Source organism: Musca vetustissima, unplaced genomic scaffold (genome assembly GCF_032173495.1).
Source record: "Musca vetustissima isolate MV318-11 ecotype Yass unplaced genomic scaffold, APGP_CSIRO_Mvet_v1 utg9388, whole genome shotgun sequence".
Taxonomy (NCBI): domain Eukaryota; kingdom Metazoa; phylum Arthropoda; class Insecta; order Diptera; family Muscidae; genus Musca; species Musca vetustissima.
Genome location: NW_026873495.1, coordinates 8,868 through 31,537, shown reverse-complemented (window position 1 = coordinate 31,537; position 22,670 = coordinate 8,868). Strand labels below are relative to the sequence as shown.

The 22,670-nt window shown below is 35.5% G+C and overlaps 1 protein-coding gene across 1 annotated transcript; it reads right to left on the bottom strand.

The window, feature by feature from the left end:
• Positions 1-1,307: 1,307 nt before the first annotated feature.
• Positions 1,308-22,059, bottom strand: LOC133325698 (putative phosphatidate phosphatase; the record flags this gene model as incomplete). Its single annotated transcript, XM_061534425.1, has 4 exons — positions 1,308-1,421; positions 11,075-11,251; positions 11,323-11,502; positions 21,841-22,059. Coding segments are annotated over 4 exons (690 nt in total), but the record flags the coding sequence as incomplete, so codon positions are not given.
• Between the last annotated feature and the right edge of the window lie 611 nt (positions 22,060-22,670).

Here is a 22,670-nt window from a genome sequence, read left to right as displayed (position 1 = left end):
AGATTTTTACTACTGAACAAAATCAATCGTAAGTTTTGAGGAGTTTTTTGTTTCTATATAAAAACATCAATTATCAGTTATAAGGATTTTTTTCTATAGGAAAAAGATCAATCTCCAGTTCTGGGGTATTTTTCTAAAGAAAAAAATATGTTCTTAAGGTTTTTTCTATAGAGGATTTTTTCTACAGAAAAACATAAATTTTCAATTTATTATCGATTCATTTTTAAGCGATATTTCTGTTCTGAAGATTTTTTTATAGGAAAACATAAATTTTCAGTTAATTTATGATTAATTTTTATGCGATATTTACGTAATCCGAATCTAACTAAAACAACAATTAGTTTCAAGTGTTTTTTTATTATATCTTTATTTTTTTAATATTTATTTAGGAATTTCTGTTGTGATTACTGATTTCATATTTTATCATATTTCATATTTGTGATTACTGATTTCATATTTTCCAAAAATGTTTACATAAATATATTATTTAGTTTTAACAAATTCATTTCCAACCGTTGACCTTTTAACAATACTATTTATATCAGTGTGTGTGTGTGGCTGTGAATATTAATTTAAATGTGATTCAAAAATTCCTGTTTCCTGTTGTCTCAAACAACAATAAAAAAGGAAGACACTTGAGGTGCTAATTATTTATTAGGGTGCTGGAACAGCTATTTAGAATTATTTTGATGTTATTACAATATTAATATACCATTAATTAATTTATCGTATGTTTTTATTGTCTTATTACTAGAAAAAAAAATTGTAGATAAAACCAAAAAGAAAATACTAACTATAATTATAGACCTGCTAAGGATATTTACATTTGTGTTTTGTTTTTGTCAATATTGAAAGCTTGGCTTTATTTTATTTATATTAAATATTGCTTAATTTTTTTGTTAATTGTAAATAAATTCTTTGAATAATTGTCTTATTTAAAAAAAAGTGGAATAGAAATTCAGTTATAGATTTTTGTTTTCAAATTTAAATATTTGCCTTGTTAAGAAGTGCAGTTTGCGAGTGTTGTCTTGTGACTTAAATTACAAACAAACAAAAAAATACATTTTTATATATATAGAATCATTTGTGTTAAAAAAAATATTATTTTTATAACTTAATTAATTTATGACAATCTATTTTCAATAATAAATACTATGATTTTCCAACGTCCTTTTCGTTTATGGTTGTAGAATGTTGCGATAGGACAAGGTGTCCATTAAAAATTCTATTTTACTCCCTCTACAGTTGACTTTTGTTTCTTATAAGCGTCGTTTAACAGGTGCGTGTTTCAAATTACATTTTTCCCATTAATTTCCATTCGAACTCAGTGTGGTTTGTGGTGTCACATCACGTGTACAGGTTGGCAAGATATAGCTTTTTGTTGTCGCCTTGTTTGCGAATAAATCCGAAATGAAATTGGTCTGAAATTAAAACATTAATTAAAACAAAATTTTCAACATTTATATAGTTTAACATAAATTTCTAGCAGTATTTGTAAGAAATACGAACATTATTCTTAGCGCCTAGAAGTATGCTTTAGAAAATAAGTCATATCAAGTAATACACATTCTAATTAGAAAACTGTAGTAAAAGGCATTGCCATTGAAAAGGGAAGAAGTACAAGGAGTCTTGTCTTGGATAATAATATAACCTAGTTTGATAATATTAGCCCTAGGGTTGCCAAGCCTTGTGGAATAATATCTTGTGGTATTTCCAAATGTACAACATAATAACTGAAGAACGTCACTTTTCTAAACAAGAAAATTATTTTTTACCGAAGGTCAGTTAAAAAATTTTCTCTCCATTATTTTTGATCGAAGTTGACCGGCATGTTAGCAGTCGTAACATCGTCCAGTAGCTAAAAATCGACCATAAAAAGCTGGATTCAAAAATAAGCTCGATGTTTGGGTGCCACACCAATTAACAGCAAAAATAGGTTGGATCGAATTTCCATCTGCGAAGTCTTGGCCAAACGGAAAGAGATAGACACATTTCTTAAACGGATGGGGAATGGAGATGAGAAATGGATCACATACGATATCCCTGTGCGACCAGCCAGTTATCTCTAAAATGGCAACAAATCATACAACAAAACGGTGCAAATCGGACGTTCCGAAGCATGTTAAATAAAGTCCTATAGTTTATATGTATACAAAATTGATTTCTTTTTCCCCAACCTAATATATGGGATCTATATCTTAATCTTAACCGATTTCCTCCATTAGGCTAAATAAATGAGCTGTGAGCAAAGTACAGGTCGCATTTATTATCCGAATTGGATGAAATTTGGCACAGCTCATCTATTTGGCCCAGAGACGAACCCTATTGAAATTGGGAAAAAATCGGGTCCAATTTGGATATAGCTCCCAAATATATTTTCGTCCGATTTAATGTAAATGGTGCACCAAAGTCCCAAAATATTCCTAGATTTGCACAAAATTTGGGACAGCGTAATGAATTAGGTCTAAAATGATGTGTGTTAAGTTTCCTGAAAATGGGTTCCTTTGTATTCTTCTTCCCATGAAAGAGCTGTAGTTATTATTCTTCCTACACGAGAGCTGCAGGCATTCCTCTTTCTGCGGAAGAGCTGCAGGAGTCTTCTTCTTGTGGAAGAGCTGCAGGAATTCCTCTTGCTGTGAAAGAGCTGCAGGTATTCTTCTTCCTGTGAAAGAGCCACAGATATTCCCCTTTCTATGGAAGAGTTGCAGGTTTTATTCTTCCTTTGAATGAGCTGCAGGAATCCCTCTTCCTGTTGGTATTCTTCGTCCTTTGATAGAGCTGCAGATATTCTGCATCCCTAGAAAGATCTGGAGGAATTCTTCTTCCTGTGGAAGAGCTGCAGATATTCCTCTCCGTATGGAAGAGCTGCTGGTCTTTTTCTTCCTGTGGGAGAGTTGCTGGTATTCTTCTCCCTAAAGGAAGACCTGAAGGTATTCTTCTTCCTGTACGAGAGCTGCAGTCATTCCTCTTCCTGTGGTAGACCTGAAGGTGTCTTTTTCCTGTGAAGGAGCTGCAGGTATTATATTTTCGTCCGATTTATGGTAAATGGTGCACCAACGTACCAATATATCAGATTTAGATATATAGTTCCCATATATATTTTCCTTCGATTTTAGGTAAATAGTGCACCAAAGTCCCTTCATATCCTTCGATTTGCACGAAATTTGGCATAGCGTACTGAATTTAGTCTAGTACGATGTTTGTTACATTTCGTGGAAATCGGATCAGATTTAGATATAGATCCCATATATATTTTCATCCGATTTAAGGTAAATAGTACATCAAAGCCCCTTTATATCCTTCGATTTACACGAAATTTGGCATAACGTACTGAATTGATCCATATATATTTTCATATATATTTTCCGATTTTAGGTAAATAGTGCAACAAAGTCCCTTTATATCCTTCGATTTACACGAAATTTGGCATAGCGAACTGAATTATCTCTACAACAATGTGTGTTTAGTTTCGCGAAAATCGATTATATATATATATATATATATCCATCGACTTGTACGAAATTTGGCATAGAATGATGTGTGGTTTGTTTCGGGAAAATCGGTTCAGATTTCGATAGAGCTCCCTTATATTTATATGTATTCGTTCGATTTTTCATAAATGGTGCAACAAACTCTTAATTTTTGTCCGATAAACACGAAATTATGCACAACGTATCAAATTGGAACTTGAATGACGTTATTGCGTTTTGTTGAAATTGGTGCAGATGCAGCAAAAGGTTTCATTTAATTTGTAAAAGTTTTCATTTAATCTGGAAATGCTATAAATGCCAAATCAAATAAGTTTTGTTACAAACAACAATACGAATGTTTAACATTTAAGAAGAATAAAAGTAAACGAGGCTAGACTTAACGAAAATGACAAAGAAATGAATCTCTGCTTCATAGAAAACTGGTCACCACCACCAAACACACTGCAAAGTTGATTGTTCACTCTATATTACAAGAACCCAGCATTTTATGTTTTATGAACTGGATTCATAATATGCAGAAATCCGACATTGTCAACACTTTCTGAATACTATTCATATAATATACGAATTATTTTTCCTGGGTATTCTATTCAGGATACACCAATAGAAAGTCTTATTTTATAAATAGTCCCGTCGTAAGACTGTAGAATAAGTTTTTCTATTATGCAGAATACATATTAAACGTTTTGTAGACATAGAATGTCGGTTTTAGATCTTCTACCAATTGCAAAGCTTCTAAATATTTTCTCCTTTCAAACTGTGCTATAAAATTTACTCAGTTATGTTGTATTCACCCAATCGTTGTCGATTGCCTGTCGATGGTGGCGACAATAAGCAATCATTCATATTCATTTGCAAACGTAAAGAAAAAAAACCCATTTGATTTTAATTTTTTTTCCTCGGACTCCATGTGCTACCAGAGATTTGCCGATATTTATCTATTTATCGTTGATCGCTGGCTATTAGATTTGATATTCAAGCTGCTGTTTTGGTGTTTGTTTCTTTTGTTTGTTTATCTATATCTTTTACGGATTGTTTTCTTTTTATTTCTTTGCAAAGTAGTGGAGAAATCTGTGTAATGCAATTTGATTGAATTGAAGTGAATTTCCTTGGCAACATTGTTGCCAATGGACGATGACAATCACTTTTTTCCAATTCAATTAATTTGATTTACAAGTCAATGGAAATTGTGCGGCGCCGTCGGTGATCGAAAGTGAATGAGAGTAAAAAATGGGAAATATGTGCATGTGGAGCATAAGGAAAAATGAAAATGTGACATAATTTGTTAATATTTGATAAGGTCATGTTGGACGCCACTGTCTATATTGATGATTTTGGATTTTCGATGAGATTTTATAGGAAAAGGTACAAAGATACCTATATTAGGCTAAAGAGTTTATTACCCAAAAATTATCTCCGTTACTAGGAATGAATGAATATGGTGCATTCCATGTAGTTATTTAAAAATGTCATGCCAAAACCCTTCATATAACTCCAAAACGGAAAGGGTATAAATTATTATCAGTTCCACGAACAGCCGCAAAGCCAATGAACAAAAAGAGACCTAATTCGCAATTAAGTACAGATGTTACATTTTGAATCGATAGTATATTTTTGTATGGAACGCTGACATGTTTAAGATTTTGAAATAAAAAATCTACTAGATACCAAAGGTTATGTCATTTTTCCGATTATCGTAACAAACAAATAAACTCTGGCCCATTTATGCTGAACTTCCCCCTGAGTTCTGTTATGATGGAACATTGTAATTAGTATAATTAGAATATAAATTGTTAATATGATTATACGAAATACATTATTTATTGAAGGCACGGGAACGACCTTTGTTACAAATACAATACTTGGTCATATAGTTTGTATTCATATTGTAATACATCGCTAAAAATTAATAGTTTTTTTTTTGGGAATATAGCTAAAAATATTATAAAATGTTAGCTCCAGCTCTTTTGACTATTTAATATGAGTCGCTTAAAAACCCTATTTTTGGCTGCCAATACCTGCAACTCTGGCTGATAAGCGCATTTAAAATGTTCCAAAATCCTCCTGTTAAGGTTTGTAACTTTGCAGATATATACATGAAGATTTAAAAGAGAAGAAAAATAATTTACAAAAAAATTCAACATAAATGGTTATTGTTTTTTTTTTGTTGTTTTTTGTAATTAAAGAAAAGTCCTTATTTTTGATGGCGGGCATGATAACTCCTCACTGGAACATCGGAATCCGAAAATTCCAACGGTGTTAGAAAGAATACATGTCTGGCTCTCGTACGAACTAGGATTATTGACTTCGCTTTAAAATTAACAAAATGGCGGACCTTTGAAAAAAATATTTTTGGAAAATCGCCGATTTTTGACCAAAAACCAAGTTAAAAAATAAGGAAGATCTTCACCGATTGGCTTTATCCTAGTTCATACTAGAGCTATATCGTGCCCGCCATTCGCAAAAAAATGTTTGGAGAAAAACGCGTTTAAAGTTTGAGAAGCCCTTTAGCCGTCACTTGATGCTGACACAATAAATCGGCTATATCTTCAAGAGTTCTTGAGATTTTCACTTGAAATTTTGAAGAGACATTCTTTAATCAGTGTAGATTCGAATTATATCAACAAAAATGTTGACCCCGAGAATGGGGGGGGGTCCCCTTAAATGGGGGGCTACCCTAAAAACTAAAACCAATATTAATAATTTTTGGCAGCGGGATTTGAAAGCCTTTTAGTATAAAAGTATCAAAGTATAACCAATTTGGTTGACAAAGGACACAAAAGTCCTTAAAATACCGAAAATAGATCTGGTGCAGTGATTTCCACCACAGTGGGGTGATGTGAAGAATAAAACTTGTCGCCCAAGAATACTCTGACGATATTGCTGCTGTAATTTTATGTGTCGATGTCCAGACCTCTCTACTATAAACCGTTTTTATACCCTACACAACTATGTTGTCAGGGTATTATAGCTTTTTGCAGCCCCAAAAGTTTGTAACGCCGCGAAATATTGGTGCTAGACAGGAGGAGTGGTTGACCTTTAAATTGATACCAATTATATTGTCGTATGTACTCGGATGTTGGAGATACACTTAAATATTCACAAAATCCATTTCAGACAATTTGAAATCGATAACTCTCAAAAGCAGTAACCGATTTTATCCAAACTTTGCATATCGGAATATTTCTTCCACACATAATCCAAATTCGATGATGGGAAATATTGGTGCACTCCTTCGGGTACCTCCCCACATAAGGGGCATGTAAAGGGAATATCCGATTTGAACCAAACTTTGAAAAACCTATTATTTTTACCAAACAGAGATCAAGTATGAAAAATGGGACCCATTGGTCCATTCCTTCTGGTACCACCCTCAAAGGTCAAAATTTGGTCAACATTTTTAATATTTACAAATCCAGGAGAATGGAATGTCCGATTTGAAAAAAAAAAAAAATTTGCACAACCTATTATCTTTACCAAGCCTGGATCAAGTCCGATGGTGGAATTCCTCGGCCCTCTCCTTCTGGTACCTTCCCCATAAAGGGTGAATATTTCATAAACTTGTGAATTTAATTTGAATCGAATTGAATAACCGTTTTAATCAATATCAAATCGAAAACTTCTTTGATAATAATATATTGCTTATATAAAGCTAATAATGAAACCTGTGTGTAAATTTGAAAACATCCGCTATTCAAAGGCTAAGGGTATGTATCTGTCGGCAATACCGACTGTCACTTGTTTACTTGTTTTTAGAAGACTATTCATCTGGACAACTTTTGCGTTTAACAAGGTGAGATACACAAACATTCGTTTTTGTACGGTATCTCGTGACTTAACGTCTCGTGCTTTCTCCCATTGGGGTCTCATGAATACGCCAAACAGCCCAAAGTCAATTCAATACCTCAAAGACTATAAAAGAAATGGTCATGTGAGCGTGCTCGTGATGGTCACTTGAAAAGCAATCTGGACTAACTCATAATAGACATAATTCGGAAGTATACACAAAATGTTGTGCAATTCGGATACGGGTGTGGTCTTTGAAATCTAGTGGAAAACAAATATATGGCAATTATACCTGAATTTGAACAGAAGTCAACACCTTTTATTCTAGTATAAAAATATATATAAAATTTGATTTCAATTGGACATAAGTATATAAAGACCTCCTCTGCGACTCCCTATAGAGCTCCCTTCATTTCTCAGCTCGTACATAAGGACTCTCTGCTTTCAGCTTGTCCATAAATACCACATGTCTTCAGCCCATCCATTAAGACGCTTTGCCTTTAGCTAGCCCACTAAACACTGGACAAAATTATCGAACAAATCCCACATAGTGTACCATTTGAATAAAATCGAACGAAAGTATATATGAGAGCGATATGTAAAACTGAAACGATTCTCATCTATTTCGAGATAAAAGCCATAAAAAATCGTCACTCACGCGACTTCAAATATACCAGACTTTAGTTTAGCATTTGGCGGAAATGCCCATATGCATAAATCGATTCAGAAAGAGATTATTAGTATATCCTCAAAAGAAGCTACGTGTTACATACAACTTCATAAAAATAAACTAATATATATGGCAATATTGCCAATTTTTTAACATAGATGAAGCGGAGGTTCACCCTTTATAACTCGGGAATTACTTAAGTATATGAAAACCAGTAAGGAAAGCAGCACAGTCGGACTGGCCCGACTATGTGATACCCTTCACCACTTTGGGGATATTCTACATATGCATTTTTAAAAGATGTCGTATTTTCGAAGGAACATTGACATGAAATTGAACGAACCGACTAACTTCAATCCATACACATGCCATTCTGCAATCTATTACATACTTTGTAAATAGATTTTAAGCAAACTTTTCGCACGCTATTTAAAATGTAATATCAATCCGTCACCCATTGATTATTGTGTTCAACATGAATAGTTCGAAATTATATATGGAAGTTATGCTATATCTAAATCTGAACCGATTTCTAGGAAAAACACAAAAAATTAATTTTAGTACGTTTTGCCATCGGCCTAGCTTATTATCTGATCATCACCAAAAATATATAGGCGTTATGTCCTTGACCAAAATTGACATAGGAAAGGTTATAGTAACTTCTCATGGAAAATTGTGTGCAAAGCGATCGCTATATTTTTGCCCTCTATCTGTGGTAGTGGGTTATCATTCTGGACCCAATTCATATATCAGTACGTAAGCCAAATTGTAAGTGTAAATCCAACATCCGTGACTTTGGTACCATACGACAATATATATTGGTATCTATTTCAAGGTCAACCACTCCTCTTGGATATACTTGATCTAATTCAGTACTAATGCCAAATTTCGTGCAAATAAATATATAAGCTTTGGTGCCCCATTTTTTTCAGACAAAAGTATATATGAACCGCTAAATATTAACCGATCTTTATGAGAACAGGCATGCTTATTATTTGGCTCAATCTCCTTCTCCATGTAAAATTTCGCGATATTCGGACCATAATTGCGGCCTCTGGAGCGACCAGAAAAATCGACAAAAATTTAGTATTTGGTCCATTTCATCCCATAAATATTAACAGGGACTGATCTTTACCAAAAACAATATATGGGTCTATATCGTTGGCCAGTTTTATAATAAGACTGTCCTACATGCAAAATTTCAAGAAGATTGGTCCATAACTGTGGCCTGTATCGTGTTTACAAATTATAATGGACAGACGGACGGACGGACACACATGTCTAGATCAAATTAGCTAGTCGAGATATGACGATCGGTATACTTAAAGGTGGGTCCAGGACCAATATTTCGCGGCGTTACAAACTTTTGGGGCTGCACAAAGCTATAATACCCTGACAACATAGTTGTGTAGGGTATAAAAAGTGAATAGTTCGTTGATCTGTCGTTGCAAACTGTTCATGATATTGACCTCCAAATTTTATTTATTTAATTAAGTTAATGTAAAAAAATGTGTAAAAACAGATTGAGGCGAACCAGTATTTTTATGTTCTCTATCGATTTGTGATTACGACACTCTTTTCACTGTCTTTGTGTCAAATTAAAACTAGAAGGCAATAAAATGGGGTCTACGCCCCTTAAGTATAATTTTTCGAAATTTTAACTGCATCTACCTTTAAATGATGCTGACATTTTGAAGCTCGATTTCGAGTGTTTTTTTTAAATTTTACCTCTAGCTTTAATACGCAAACAGGAATTTCTAAAAATCGATAATAAGATTATTGTAGTCGCGAATCTGAGTAATTTGATATATATTTTGTGTATGTAGTATGCACAGGTTCAGAGTAATACTCATCCGAAGTTGGAAATTTTGTGCGATCAAATTTCTAAAAAACCTATTTTTCTGGCAACATTTTTAGATCTGTCAACTGAATGATATGGGTACCCGCGATCAGTAAGGTTTTTTTTATGATATGATATAAAATCATCTTCGTGAAAATCCATCTACTAGAACGGCGGGAACTGGCCTTCCAAAAACACGAAATTTGACAAAAAATGTTGTTCAAAATATCTCGGATTTAATTGCATTTTCTGTAGATCATTTCCGCTTCAATAAATGACCTGATACGGATTTTGATCTTTTTCGAAAACAGAACTTAAGAAACTTCAGCCGAAAGAGAGATGTACCCAATTAATCTCCTTGGCTCTAAATGGCCCGTATTGAAATCGGTATAAATCGATGTATTTTTGCACACAAAAATCGGATGCGCTTTAATGGCATATGGAGTTTTTGTTTATTCGCGTTTTACTAGTTTTTGGGTACTTCAATGCAACGTGTGGTACATCTTAGCCGTCAAATGAAATTTCGCAAAATATATATGGATTGGAAGATACTTTCTGGAAACCGCATGCGCATCAAATTTGAAAATTACGCGATTTAGACGTAATTCAAAATGTATATTTCATAATATAGTTTTATTTTAAGATTTATTCCTACTTATAGAACCCCAAGATTTGTCGGAAGGGTCTTGCTATAATCCTCAAGGTGTATATTTATACAAAAAAGTGATTATATTTATATATGTCAATTTTTCGGCGGAATTCGGGTAAAATAGAAGAAACCCCAAAATTTTTAACTGAAATTTCTTGTCTTATGCCCTAAAATAAACACTTAAAATTTGCAATGATTTTTAAAAAAACTTTATTTAATTAAGTGTCTTTTTTGGGAAAAGAATATATAAATATTTATTCCCTCATTTCTTTTTAGGGTGAACAGTGGGCCAAACGGTGTTCCAATTAAACCAATTTTCCGGCACCAAGAAAGTCTAAAAAATTAAGGGATGAATAATATGATGAGATCAAAAACAGAATTGGCAAACGAAAATGTTGTAACTAAGAAGCATATTTTTAGTACAGTGGACTTAAAAACAAAACATCGAACCTCAAACTAAAGTCAACACAAGTCATGGCTATAAAAGACCAGGTTAACTTAGATCAGAAAGAGGTCATAAATATAAAAACGAATGGTGCAAGAAGGTTACTAAGAAAAAATCGGCATGCATTTAAACTTAAAATTCATTTAAAGCTAAGAAAATAAACAAAAAAATTGAAAATAAAATCACAACTTACCACCACAATGGCTGTAATAGCTCCAACCAATGAACCACCCAAAACATCAGACCAGTGATGTTTGTAATCGGAAACACGACTCAAAGCCGTGTACCAGGCCAACATAATACCCACAAATTGTAAGAAGTGGCGAATCAATTTCGAGCCACGCCATGTCATGCGACATTGTAAATAGATCTGAAAATACAAAATTTGCAAATATTTCAATATTTTGAATCAGAATTAAGATTGCATGTTGCTGAACTTACCGCCAAATAAACCATGCCATAGAATGTAAAACTCGAATGTCCACTGGGAAAGGAAAGTGAAACTTCTTTTAACATGCGTTCGGTGGAACCAACTCCGGCACAACGGAAGTCTGTTATATATCTACCCTGATTTATGGGATCGGCACATGTTGTTCCATCGGGCATTATTGGTTGGCAGACCTGCAAGAGGGGAACAAAATACAAGGGAAATATTTAGTAAGAAAAAATCAAATAAGAATTTTCTAAGGCATATGATTAGAAGGAAGACGAAGTAAATAACTTAGGACAGCACTTAGCGATGAATGGACGAAAATTTATACAGACAAGTTCTGAAGACGTAAGTTTTCTATAAGCTTTATAGACGACCTCTGCTCGTACAGAGGAGATGAAGGCAGTGAGTATTTTCAGACGAACTGAAAAAGAGTCTCTATAAGAGCTAAAGGGAGTTTTTTAGACAAGGAGTCTCTATAGTCGAGACCTGGAGCGAGTTTCTATAGAAGATATGAAGGCAGGGAGTATTTTGTAGCTCTAACAAAGAGGAAAACAGAACTTGAGCCCACCTTTATAAACCAGCCGAAGAAGGTGGTCTTTATTGACAAAAGGAAGAAATTAGTCTTTATAGTCGAGGGGGAAGGAACCTTTATAAATGAGCAGGGGTCTTACGAAGTTAAGCTGAAGGGCGTTTCAACAGACGAGCTGTAGAGTGTCTCTACAGAGGAACTGAAGGGCGTCTCTACAGACGAGCTGAAGGGCGTCTCTACAGACGAGCTGTAGGGCGTCTTTACAGGCGAGCTGAAGCTCGTTTTTATAGACGAGCAGTATTAATAGACGAACTGAAGGCTTGGAGTCTTTATGAACGAGCAAGTGAGCCCTTTTTGGACGAGCGGAAGTAGGTCTTTTTTGACAAGCAGAGGACATACAAGCTGAAGGGCGTCTCTAAAAAGGAGCTGAAGTTCGTATCTACAAAGGAGCAGAATCACGTCTTTACAAACGAGTTGAAGGGCGTCCCTACAGACTTGCAGAAGGGCGTCTCTATAGAACTGAGCTGAAGGGAGTATCTATATACAAGCTGAGGGGAGTTTCTATAGACCAGCTAAAGGGAGTCTTTATATAAAAACTGAAATGAGCCTCTATAGACGAACTGAAGACAGTCTTTATAGACGAACTGAAGGAAGTATTTATAGATGAATTGAAGGGAGTCTTTATAGACTAACTGAAGGCTTGGAGTCTTTGTGGACGAGCTGAAGTGAGCCCTTTTTGACGAGCGGAAGTGGGTCTTCATTGACAAGCAAAGGGCGTTTCTACATACAAGCTGAGGGGCGTCTCTACAAAGGAGCTGAAGTTCGTATCAACAAAAGATCTGAAGGACGCCTTTACATACGAGCTGAAAGGCGTCTCTACAGATGAGTAGAAGGGCGTGCCTACAGGCGTGCTGAAGGTCGACTCTACAAAGGAACTGAAAGGCGTCTCTACAGACAAGCTTAAGGGGATCTTTATGGACTAGCTGAGACGAGGAATCTCTATAGACGTGCTAAAGAAGGGCGTCTGAATAAACGAGAATAGGGCAGGGAGCTTTTATGAACGAGCTGAAGACAAAGAATTTTTATGGATGGGCTAAACAACGGTGGACTTTATATTTTTATAGACTCCCTAAGGAAACGGCTGTTTTCAGACGAGAGTCTACTTATTGAGCGTGAAGAAGTTATTGACTCTTCATTAACCATTAGAGGACTTGTGATGTATGGCCGAATGGATGTTCATAGTGTGTTTTTAGACAAGTCCATATCAGGAATGGTTTGTAAACTTGCTGAAGCCTTTAATGCATTATCAATTAATACATTTCTATCGAATACCTTAACGAACCATACTAAAATCTCAACTTATTCCGCTATGTGTTTTCAATATTTCCACACCTCTTGCTTTATGTTTGAAATTAAATCCAAACCCACTTGCCATGGTAAATGTTAAATATTTTCATTTTTTTTTTTTTTTTGCATTTTGCATAATATATTCACCAATTTTTAAATGATTTTCGTGCATTACACACAAAATATGCTGTAATCTGATAGATTTATTGAATTTTATTTTAAATGTTCAGGCATGTTCAGTTGTCGGGTTATTTGGGCCAAGTGATTGACAGTAAATTGTGTGCAAATAATTGTCCAGACGAATGTGGCGATTAGCGTAATGCAGTGAGTGAGTCCATTTAAATAAAAATATCTGCGATTAAATGTATTAAATTATAAATTAAAATATTTGCGTGATTATTGTAAATATTTCACTTGAATGGGCCAACGAGACCTGTCCGCATCAGAACGACTCTCAATCTCGATGACATTTTGAACAAATGTTGTCGGTTTTGTTTTGCGTTTTTTTTTTTTCGTTTCTTGTCCTTTTGTATTTGATTTATTCAAATTGAATTATAAAAAATCCTAAATTGAGAAAAGAAATAAATGTGACAATAAATTCCAACTCTGCTGCTGCAGCTATGCCGCAATGTCCAGTAATTTAATGCTAAATTATGTAAAATAATCGCAACGAAAATGTTTGAAATAAATCTTTTGGGGTTTTTTGTTTTTTTTTTCGGAGGTGGTGTTTGCTATTCGCAGTTAGAGGTTTCACATTTCATTTGGGTAAATGTTGAACAATCAGCAGGTGTGATTTCTGCACACACACCGAATTGTTGGACGGACGAGCGGACACTTTGAATGGACAAAGGCAAATACCTGTATTCATGGTTTCACTCCTCCCCCTCTATAAAACAGAGATCATTTTCTTTCCATTAAACCAAATGGGGGTTTGTTTCGTTGCTGTTCCTTCTTTTGATCTTTAGTGGAATTGTGCAATGCTACTGTTTCCTTTAACTGATAATTAAAATGTACATATTTTCATTAGACTTTAAGAGGTATCAAGCGGGAATTCAGGAAATTTGTCAAAATAAATACAGAGGCTTATCCTCATAAGGTGTAGGTCTGGTCCACTAAAACTCATTCCCGTTTATTTGTCGGGGACTGCGTCTACAATATTGATAAAGTATAGAAGCTTGGAAAATATAAATTAATTTTGGGATGCAGCGTCACTTTAACGACTTCTTCACCTTTAGACCATCAAATATCGCCCGATCATTCCTTGCTTGCCGCTTAAGACTCCATAGCCTTCATGACGTTTATAGCCTGGCCTTAAGTTGACAAGCTGGGCTAAAATGAATATCTGGACTTTAGTTCGGAACGCCAAAACATTATTTCTCGGTGGTAGCCTACTGAGGATTAATTTAATTCCCCCAGATTTTAGTTCGCATGCAATGACTACAGTTCATCTGTAAACCTTCCCTGACCTTAGGATCAACTATAAGGACTCTCTAGCTTATTTTAATTAGTCTATAAGAGGAGTCAAGTTGGAATTCGAGAAATTTATATTGTAAGAAAATGTAGAGACACTTAATGCCACGAGGGATTAGCTCTGGTCCACTAAAAATAATCACTCTTTGTATTGGATAAATACACCTTCTGGAACTTCATTGACTATGTCGATGGACTATAGATGTTTGGGAAATATAAATAAATTTTGCAATCGCTTGGAACCGTTAGACCATCAAATATCGCTCGCTTATTTTTTACTTGCCTTTTAAGACTCCCTAGCTTTCAAGTCGTCTATGACCAAGTCTTAAGTTGGCAACTGGGCTAAAATTAATATCTGGACTTTAGTTTGAAACACCAAAACATTTTTTAGTCTTGGGAGAATTTATTATACCCTACACAACTATGTTGTCAGGGTATTATAGCTTTGTGCAGCCCCAAGAGTTTGTAACGCCGCGGAATATTGGTCCTAGACAAACCTTTAAGTATACCGATCGTCATATCTCGACTAGCTGAGTTGATCTAGATATGTGTGTCCGTCCGTCCGTCCGTCTGTCCATTATAATTTGTGAACACGATACAGGCCACAGTTCACGAAATTTTGCATGTAGGATGGGTTCTGGCTAATGAAGACGCCTATTGTTTCTGGTAAAGATCGGTTAATATTTAGGGGATGAAATGGACCAAATACTAATTTTTTTCGGTTTTTTCTGGCCGCTCCAGAGCCCGCAATTATGGCATGCCTGTTTTAATAAAGATCGGTCAATATATAGCGGATCAAATGGACCCAGACTTTTGTCCGAAAAATTACAAAAGTTGGATTTATGGCGTATATATTTACTCCTAAGGGACATAGACCCGAGAAGTTGATAGTATGTCTAAGAGGAGTGGCTGACCTTTAAATTGAAACCAATTATATTGTCGTATGTGGGAGTTACACTTAAATATTTACAGGTGCTTACGTATTCAGATATTATTTAGTAACCCATTACCACACTAGAGTTCGGAAGTATAACGCTTATCGATTTGAAATTTTCAATGGGGTTCCAGTTATGGTCAAGGACAGCGCTTATAATTTTGGTGATGATCAGATAATATTTTTGGGATGAAGTGGACCGAAAACTTAATTTTGTGCAATTTTTCGAATCGATTTATAGGCCACAGTTATAAGCCGATCATCACCATACAACCCCCGCTGAAGTCAATCTGGACAAGTAATAAGAAGGGTTGTACTGAATATTAGTAATATTCGGAAAATACGTCAGTGTATGGAAGATGTGCTATTGACCTCTAATCGGACAAGAGGGTGCAAATGTCACGAAATGTTTCCCAGGCTCGGAATAAACTTCCTTAGAAAGTTAGAACTCCGTCGTTGTTGTGTAAGGTATCGTATGGTCAGCCCGTCCGACTATACTGCTCCGCTCACTGGTTAAAATTTAGAACTCCAGCCTTGTCTATAAACCTGCCCTGACCTTCGAGTCAACTATAATAACTCCCTGGCTTCAGATCTTGAGAACATAATTCAAATTGACTCTTAAACCTCCTCATAAAGTCATCATAAAGATTTCCTTACATTCAGACAAAGCTCACTGAACATCAAATCGCCTAGAAAGACTTCCTGTCCGTTATGTCTTCTTAAGGGGCCCCCATTCTCGGTTTCAAAAAATTTAATTTTTTGTCTTTATCTAATTCGAACCTACATAAATTCAAGAATGTCCCTATACAACTTGTGTCAACATCAAGCGATGGCTGAAGGGCTTCTCAAACTTTAAACGTGTTTTGTCCAAACAGTGGTTTTGGGAATGACGGGCAAAATACTCAAAAACTACTAACCCAATCGATTCAAAACTTTTACACCTTTCTCTGTGAGAGTATAGCTATCGTATGAACTAGGATAAAGCCAATCGGTGAAGATCTTCCTGTTCCCATGAACATGTAAGGAAGTGTTAGTCAGTGTGGCCGACAGATGTATACTTTCAGTCTATGGTTTGCGAAGATCTTCGGAATTACACATGGGTTTTATTATTCGCTTAGCAGAGGTTTCGAATTTAATGTTATTCAATTCGCCCCAAATTAAATTTGCCCCTTTGTGGGAGGGGGCCGACGGATAGGTTTGGTAATAGGTTGTAAAAAGTATGGTCAAAATTGGACATTTCTATCGCTAAATATTAATCGAAGATGATCTATGGTAAGATAATAGGTTGTGAAAAGTTTGGTTCATCGGGCATTCCATTTGCCTGATATTAGATTTTTAAATATTGAAAATGTTGACCATTAATGTGGAATGTAACATAAAGAGAGGAAAAATGGGTCTCACCTTCGAACTTGATCTAGGCTTGGTAAAGATAATATGTTGTACAATGTTTGGTTCAAATCGGATAGTCCTTTCGCATGATATTCTAAAATTAGTTTTTTAGTACAATTTTGATCGTTTTGTGGGTGAGGTACCAGAAGGAGTCGACTGATATACCCCATTCTAGAACTTATACTAAATTTGCAAGGAATATTACGATGTGCAATATTTGGATTAAATCGGTTATTCCCTTCGAGAGTCTAGACAGACAAAGGGCAACACTTTTGTAAATCGACTACAAATTGTCCGAAATCCAAATTGTCTGAGGGTATAACAACTCGTTAAACTTCTCTATGAAAATATCCTGACTATAAAGGCTTCTTGGCCTCAGACCTTATTTACTAAACTAGTCTATAAAATCCATCCGATATAAAGCATTGCAGACAACCCATATGATATACTCTCTAGATTTCAGTTTGTCTACAAAAATCTCTATAAAATACCTCGGCTTTTGGTTCGCCTATAAATATTCTCTGAACTTGAGGACAACATAGTTTACTTCGAATAAAAAACATTCCTGGACTTCAGGTCGACTAACCACATCGAATAAAAAACATTCCTGCACTTCAGGTCGACTAAAAAGGCATTCGGGCCTTCAGTTCACCAATAAAGCCTCCAAGTTTGATTCTTAAGTCTCACTGGCATTCAACCGACCTAAAAATACTTTCTGTACATTGTCTATAAAATTTCCTAGGCCTTTAAGTCGAGATCAAAACTTCCCTTGGTAATAATTCCTCAATAAACACTTCCTGGCATTCAGGTCTAATGTAAAAACTGCGTGACATTCAAATCACATGAAAATAAGTACAGACCTTCAGGTCTACTATGAATACTCTATGGGCTTTAGCTCTAATAATACTCTCTAGGGTTAAGTTCTACTAAAATTTTTACCTGAACTTCAGGTCGTCTTTATGACTGCCTTGTCTTTGGCTCATCAATAAACACTTGCCGTCTTAGCTCTATAAATATGAGAGCTGTTCTTCCACTCATCGATAAAGGCTCCCTTTAACTCGTTCTAAAGTCTTCCATTGGATCGTTTATAAAGTCTCCCTTCAGTTCGCTTATAAAGACGCCCTCCAGCTCGCTTGCAAAGGCCCCCTCCAGCTCGCCCATAAATACTATCTTTATTTGTATATAATGAGTTAGTATATAATGGAAAATATTTTTTTCTGCAGTGTCCTTCAGCTCTTTAGAAATCCCCGTCATGAAGACGCCCAAGAGCTCGACCTCGACCCTCCAGATCGTCCTAATGACTCGAAATGTAAAAAATCTCTAAAACTAAGACCCCTTCAAATCGCCTATAATGACTGCCTTCAGTTCGTCTATAAAGACTCACTCCAGCTCATCTATAGAGATTCCCTTTGGTTCGTCTATAATGACTTCTTTCAGTTGGCTCATAAAGGCCGGTTTCCGATTGTCTATAATGAGCCTATTCAGGTCGCCTACACACATTTTCTGCAATCAGCCCTAAAAACTTATATATAGGCACACTTCAGCTCCCCTATAAAGGATTTTTTGAGATCGTCTATAATGCCATCTACAGTTCACTTATGAAGAAGATCTCCCAATGGTTCATGAAAACTCCCTTCAGGTCGCCTGTAAAAACTTTCTTCAGGTTCTGTATAAAGTCTTATTTCTGCTCACCCATAAAGAAGTTCTTCAACTATCAAGCTTTTGTCTGCCAATAAACCCCATACCCAATGTAGCATCTAAATATAATATATATTTTTCCAGCATAGAATGTCCATACGTCCCTAAAGCTGCTCTATAGGATCCACTTACCTCTCTGCAGGCATATTTTAATTAACTACCAACAATTACCATACCACCTTCTCTCATCACCGATCATCGTACATAACATTGTTAACATTTATGCAAAAATGTTTAAATTCGAAACGAAGTTACGAAATTAAACGACGTAAAACAAGAACAACAACACACATTTAAATAATGTTAAAGACATGTGTAACACACATGTAAATGGCCACATTTCCTCTGTGTCTCTGTGATCTGATCCTTTTGGTCTTTACGTGTGTCCGAACATGGCTACAAGTCGAAACTATGTTGCAGAATTTCGTTAACATTTTCACACTGTTCGGTTGCAATTGTGCGGTCGGTCAGTTTTAATCTTTTGGTAAGCCGCTTTGCCGAAATCCATTTCTATTGCCACAATTCCTCAGAAATTGGTGTGATTTTTTTCGGTTTCGTTTTTTTTGTTTGTTTGGTAGTGGCCGTAAATTGGTTGTGATTTTAACAAAATCATTATTAAGATTTATTTCGGTTTGTTCGCACCGATCTCAATGTGTGTGCGAGTGTTGCAATTTGAGCCGGTGGCCTATAGCCATTGCTAGGGTGGGGGAATGGAATTCCTTTCAAATGGATGTCTAGTTGAATTGTATTTTGGATGCATTCGGTGATTAGGTCCATAAATACTTTCGTTGTTTTGATTTTCATTTTGTGTTACCATGAAATTCGATTCGCTTTGTTTCTTTTGGGAGGATTAGTTGGAATTACAATCTCATGTGTGTGTGCGAGCTACATGGGTGGTTCTTTATCCAACACTTTTTGTTGTTGTCGTTTTACATCATTTTTAATATGTGATTTTATCCCCAAATGAAGAAGAAGAAGGGTCTCCATACAAAAGGACAAATTTAATAGTCATCTATACAATAGACAGTTACATAATGATCTTCTATATAGAGGAAATATCTTCTAGAGATTTTCTTCACTGTCTTCAGCTGCTAATAATAAAACAAAGTTTTAAAACCTCCATGACTTCAGCTCAATGTATACAGACAACTAGCCTAAAGACAGGTCGAGTTAAAAATACGTTCTTCAGTCTATAAAGGCACCCTCAGCTCCTCTATAGAGAAACCCCGCCTTCACTACGTCTATAAAGATGCTAATCTATAAATACGCTCTTCAGAGCTCGTCTATAACGAAGCCCATCAAATAGCCTGTAAAGATGCCCTTCAGCTCATCTATAAAAACGCCTTTCAGCTCGTCTATAGAGACTCCCTTCAGCTCGTCTATAGAGACTCCCTTCAGCTCGTCCATAGAGACTCCCTTCAGCTCGTCCATAGAGACTCCCTTCAGCTCGTCTATAGAGACTCCCTTCAGCTCGTCTATAGAGACTCCCTTCAGCTCGTCTATAGAGACTCCCTTCAGCTCGTCTATAGAGACTCCCTTCAGCTCGTCTATAGAGACTCCCTTCAGCTCGTCTATAGAGACTCCCTTCAGCTCGTCTATAGAGACTCCCTTCAGCTCGTCTATAGAGACTCCCTTCAGCTCGTCTATAGAGACTCCCCTCAGCTCGTCTATAGAGACTCCCTTCAGCTCGTCTATAGAGATTCCCTTCAGCTCGTCTATAGAGACCCCTTCAGCTCGTCTATAGAGACTCCCTTCAACTCGTCTATAGAGACTCCCTTCAACTCGTCTATAGAGACTCCCTTCAGCTCGTCTATAGAGACTCCCTTCAGCTCGTCTATAGAGACTCCCTTCAGCTCGTCTATAGAGACTCCCTCGTCTCTCGTCTATAGAGACTCCCTCGTCTCTCGTCTATAGAGACTCCCTTCAGCTCGTCCTCCCTTTAGATCATCTGTAAAGACGCCTTTTTGTTCGTCTGTATTCATTACAAAAAATAAATCTCTCCATTCTTAAAATTTTTGTTGCGCGGTGTATTATTCCTGACCTTGAAAATATTCACATACCACTTCTTCATATTTTTAATACTTTGTAATTTTAATAACCCATTAAATGTTGGTGCCGACAAATGAAGCATCTTGAAAACTCAAAACATATGCAAAAGTCTTATTTGGATTTTTTTGTCATTGTCGCCGAAGCAAAAAACCAAAATCCAGTTCTAATTAGGGGTAAAGGAACTCATAAAATAATAAAAACAAAATCGAATGGCTGATTTTCATTTAAAAAGAGGGGGAATACCATTCATTCAGTACTCACGTTCTTGACACAACAAATGTTTTGAACCCTTCTCCTCAATTTAATGACGGAGAAGTGCTTGTCGGGGAAAAAATAATTGGAATAACCAAAAAATTGAAATGAAAACAAAAATAAAATATATAAAAAACAGCTGGCGTCTGGATAAATAGACACAATGGGAATTCCTCCCCCTTATATTGGCTGAGTGTGCGGTATGGTACTCAACTTCAGAATAAACAAAGATGAAACAAAAACAACAACAAAACTGAAATTAAATTACTTGCAGCACCAAACAAGTGTGGCACATTGTATCGCAGAGATGTAAAAGAACAAAAAAAAAACTCCATTGCTAAATGACTTTGGAAATTTTGGATAATAAAATTCGTTGCTATGAATTTTTATTATTACACAATGTATTGCTTTTAGTTTTGGATTTTTTAGCCAATGTGTAACATTCGAAATTTCCAAGCCATTAGAATAAGTGGCATACATGCCCATAAACTTCGAGTGACAATTGCTTGTCGTCCATCGAAATATTAGCTTAGATGTTCGTTCTTTTTTCGGAATTCTCTCCCTCTTACCATAAAGATGAAATTAAATTCTTCTGTTCTTTTCGTTTTTGACAGACCCATAAACTTCAACACCACAAAATATAGCCATTATTCTGAAAACCAACAACGAAATCTGCCAGACATGTGTTTGTTCAAACAGCCACAAAATAAGTGGCTGTTCTAAGTTTTTAGAAACTTTGTTGTAGGGAAAAAATTAAAAAAAACATCAAAAAAACTTTACTATTTTTTTTGCTATTTTTGAAGCACATTCTCCAAAAATATCCCAGAATTATTTAGAATTTTAATCAAAATTACTTACCGCAAAGAAATGTGGCCTCAAACGTCCAATCGAGTATTTGGCAATATCTGTGGTCATTTGACAAACACCAGCACCAAATCCGAAAATGCCAATTTTCTTATAGCATTGCACCAACCATTCGGGTATTTCATAGCCCATAAACACATAACGTCGGCCAGTGTTATTACCATTTGAGATTTTCTCTTGATGGCGAGATTGTATAATTTCCACAATAAGAATCTGAAATGACAAAAAAGGGAGAGAATTTTGAAATTATAAATATTTGTTGTTGGGTTAGGGCATGGTACAATAATACAAGGTAGGGCAGCTTGAGGTGAATAACAAAAAAGCAACTATGCAGGTGTGGCCTCTTCTGCCAAAAATAAAATAAATATACGCAACAAGTGTTTGTGTTTATTTGACATTTTTTCAACACAAAACTAAAAACACGAAAAATGAATGAAAGGTTATGATTTCTTAACAAAATCCTGTAGGGAATACCATCAAATGTTTATTTCATCCATAACAAAGTTATTACTTCCAGACGAACGCGCTAAAAACTTTATTTTTATTTCAACTAAACTTGAATATATTTCAATTTATTTTGAATTTATTTGACATTGTATTCAAAACAATACACACACATACACAAAATATGTATTTTGATTTGATTGAACAAGCCACCTTGAGAAAAAATTGTAATCAGTTGGTAGCTGTGCCCTACCTTGTAATAATTATACCATGGGTTAGGGCAGAATGCATTGAATAATAAATTCTGAAGTTTTTCTTTGAAAAAATCCCCTGATGGTCTTCTATGCATAGGACGAATATAGGTGCAACATCTATTGAAG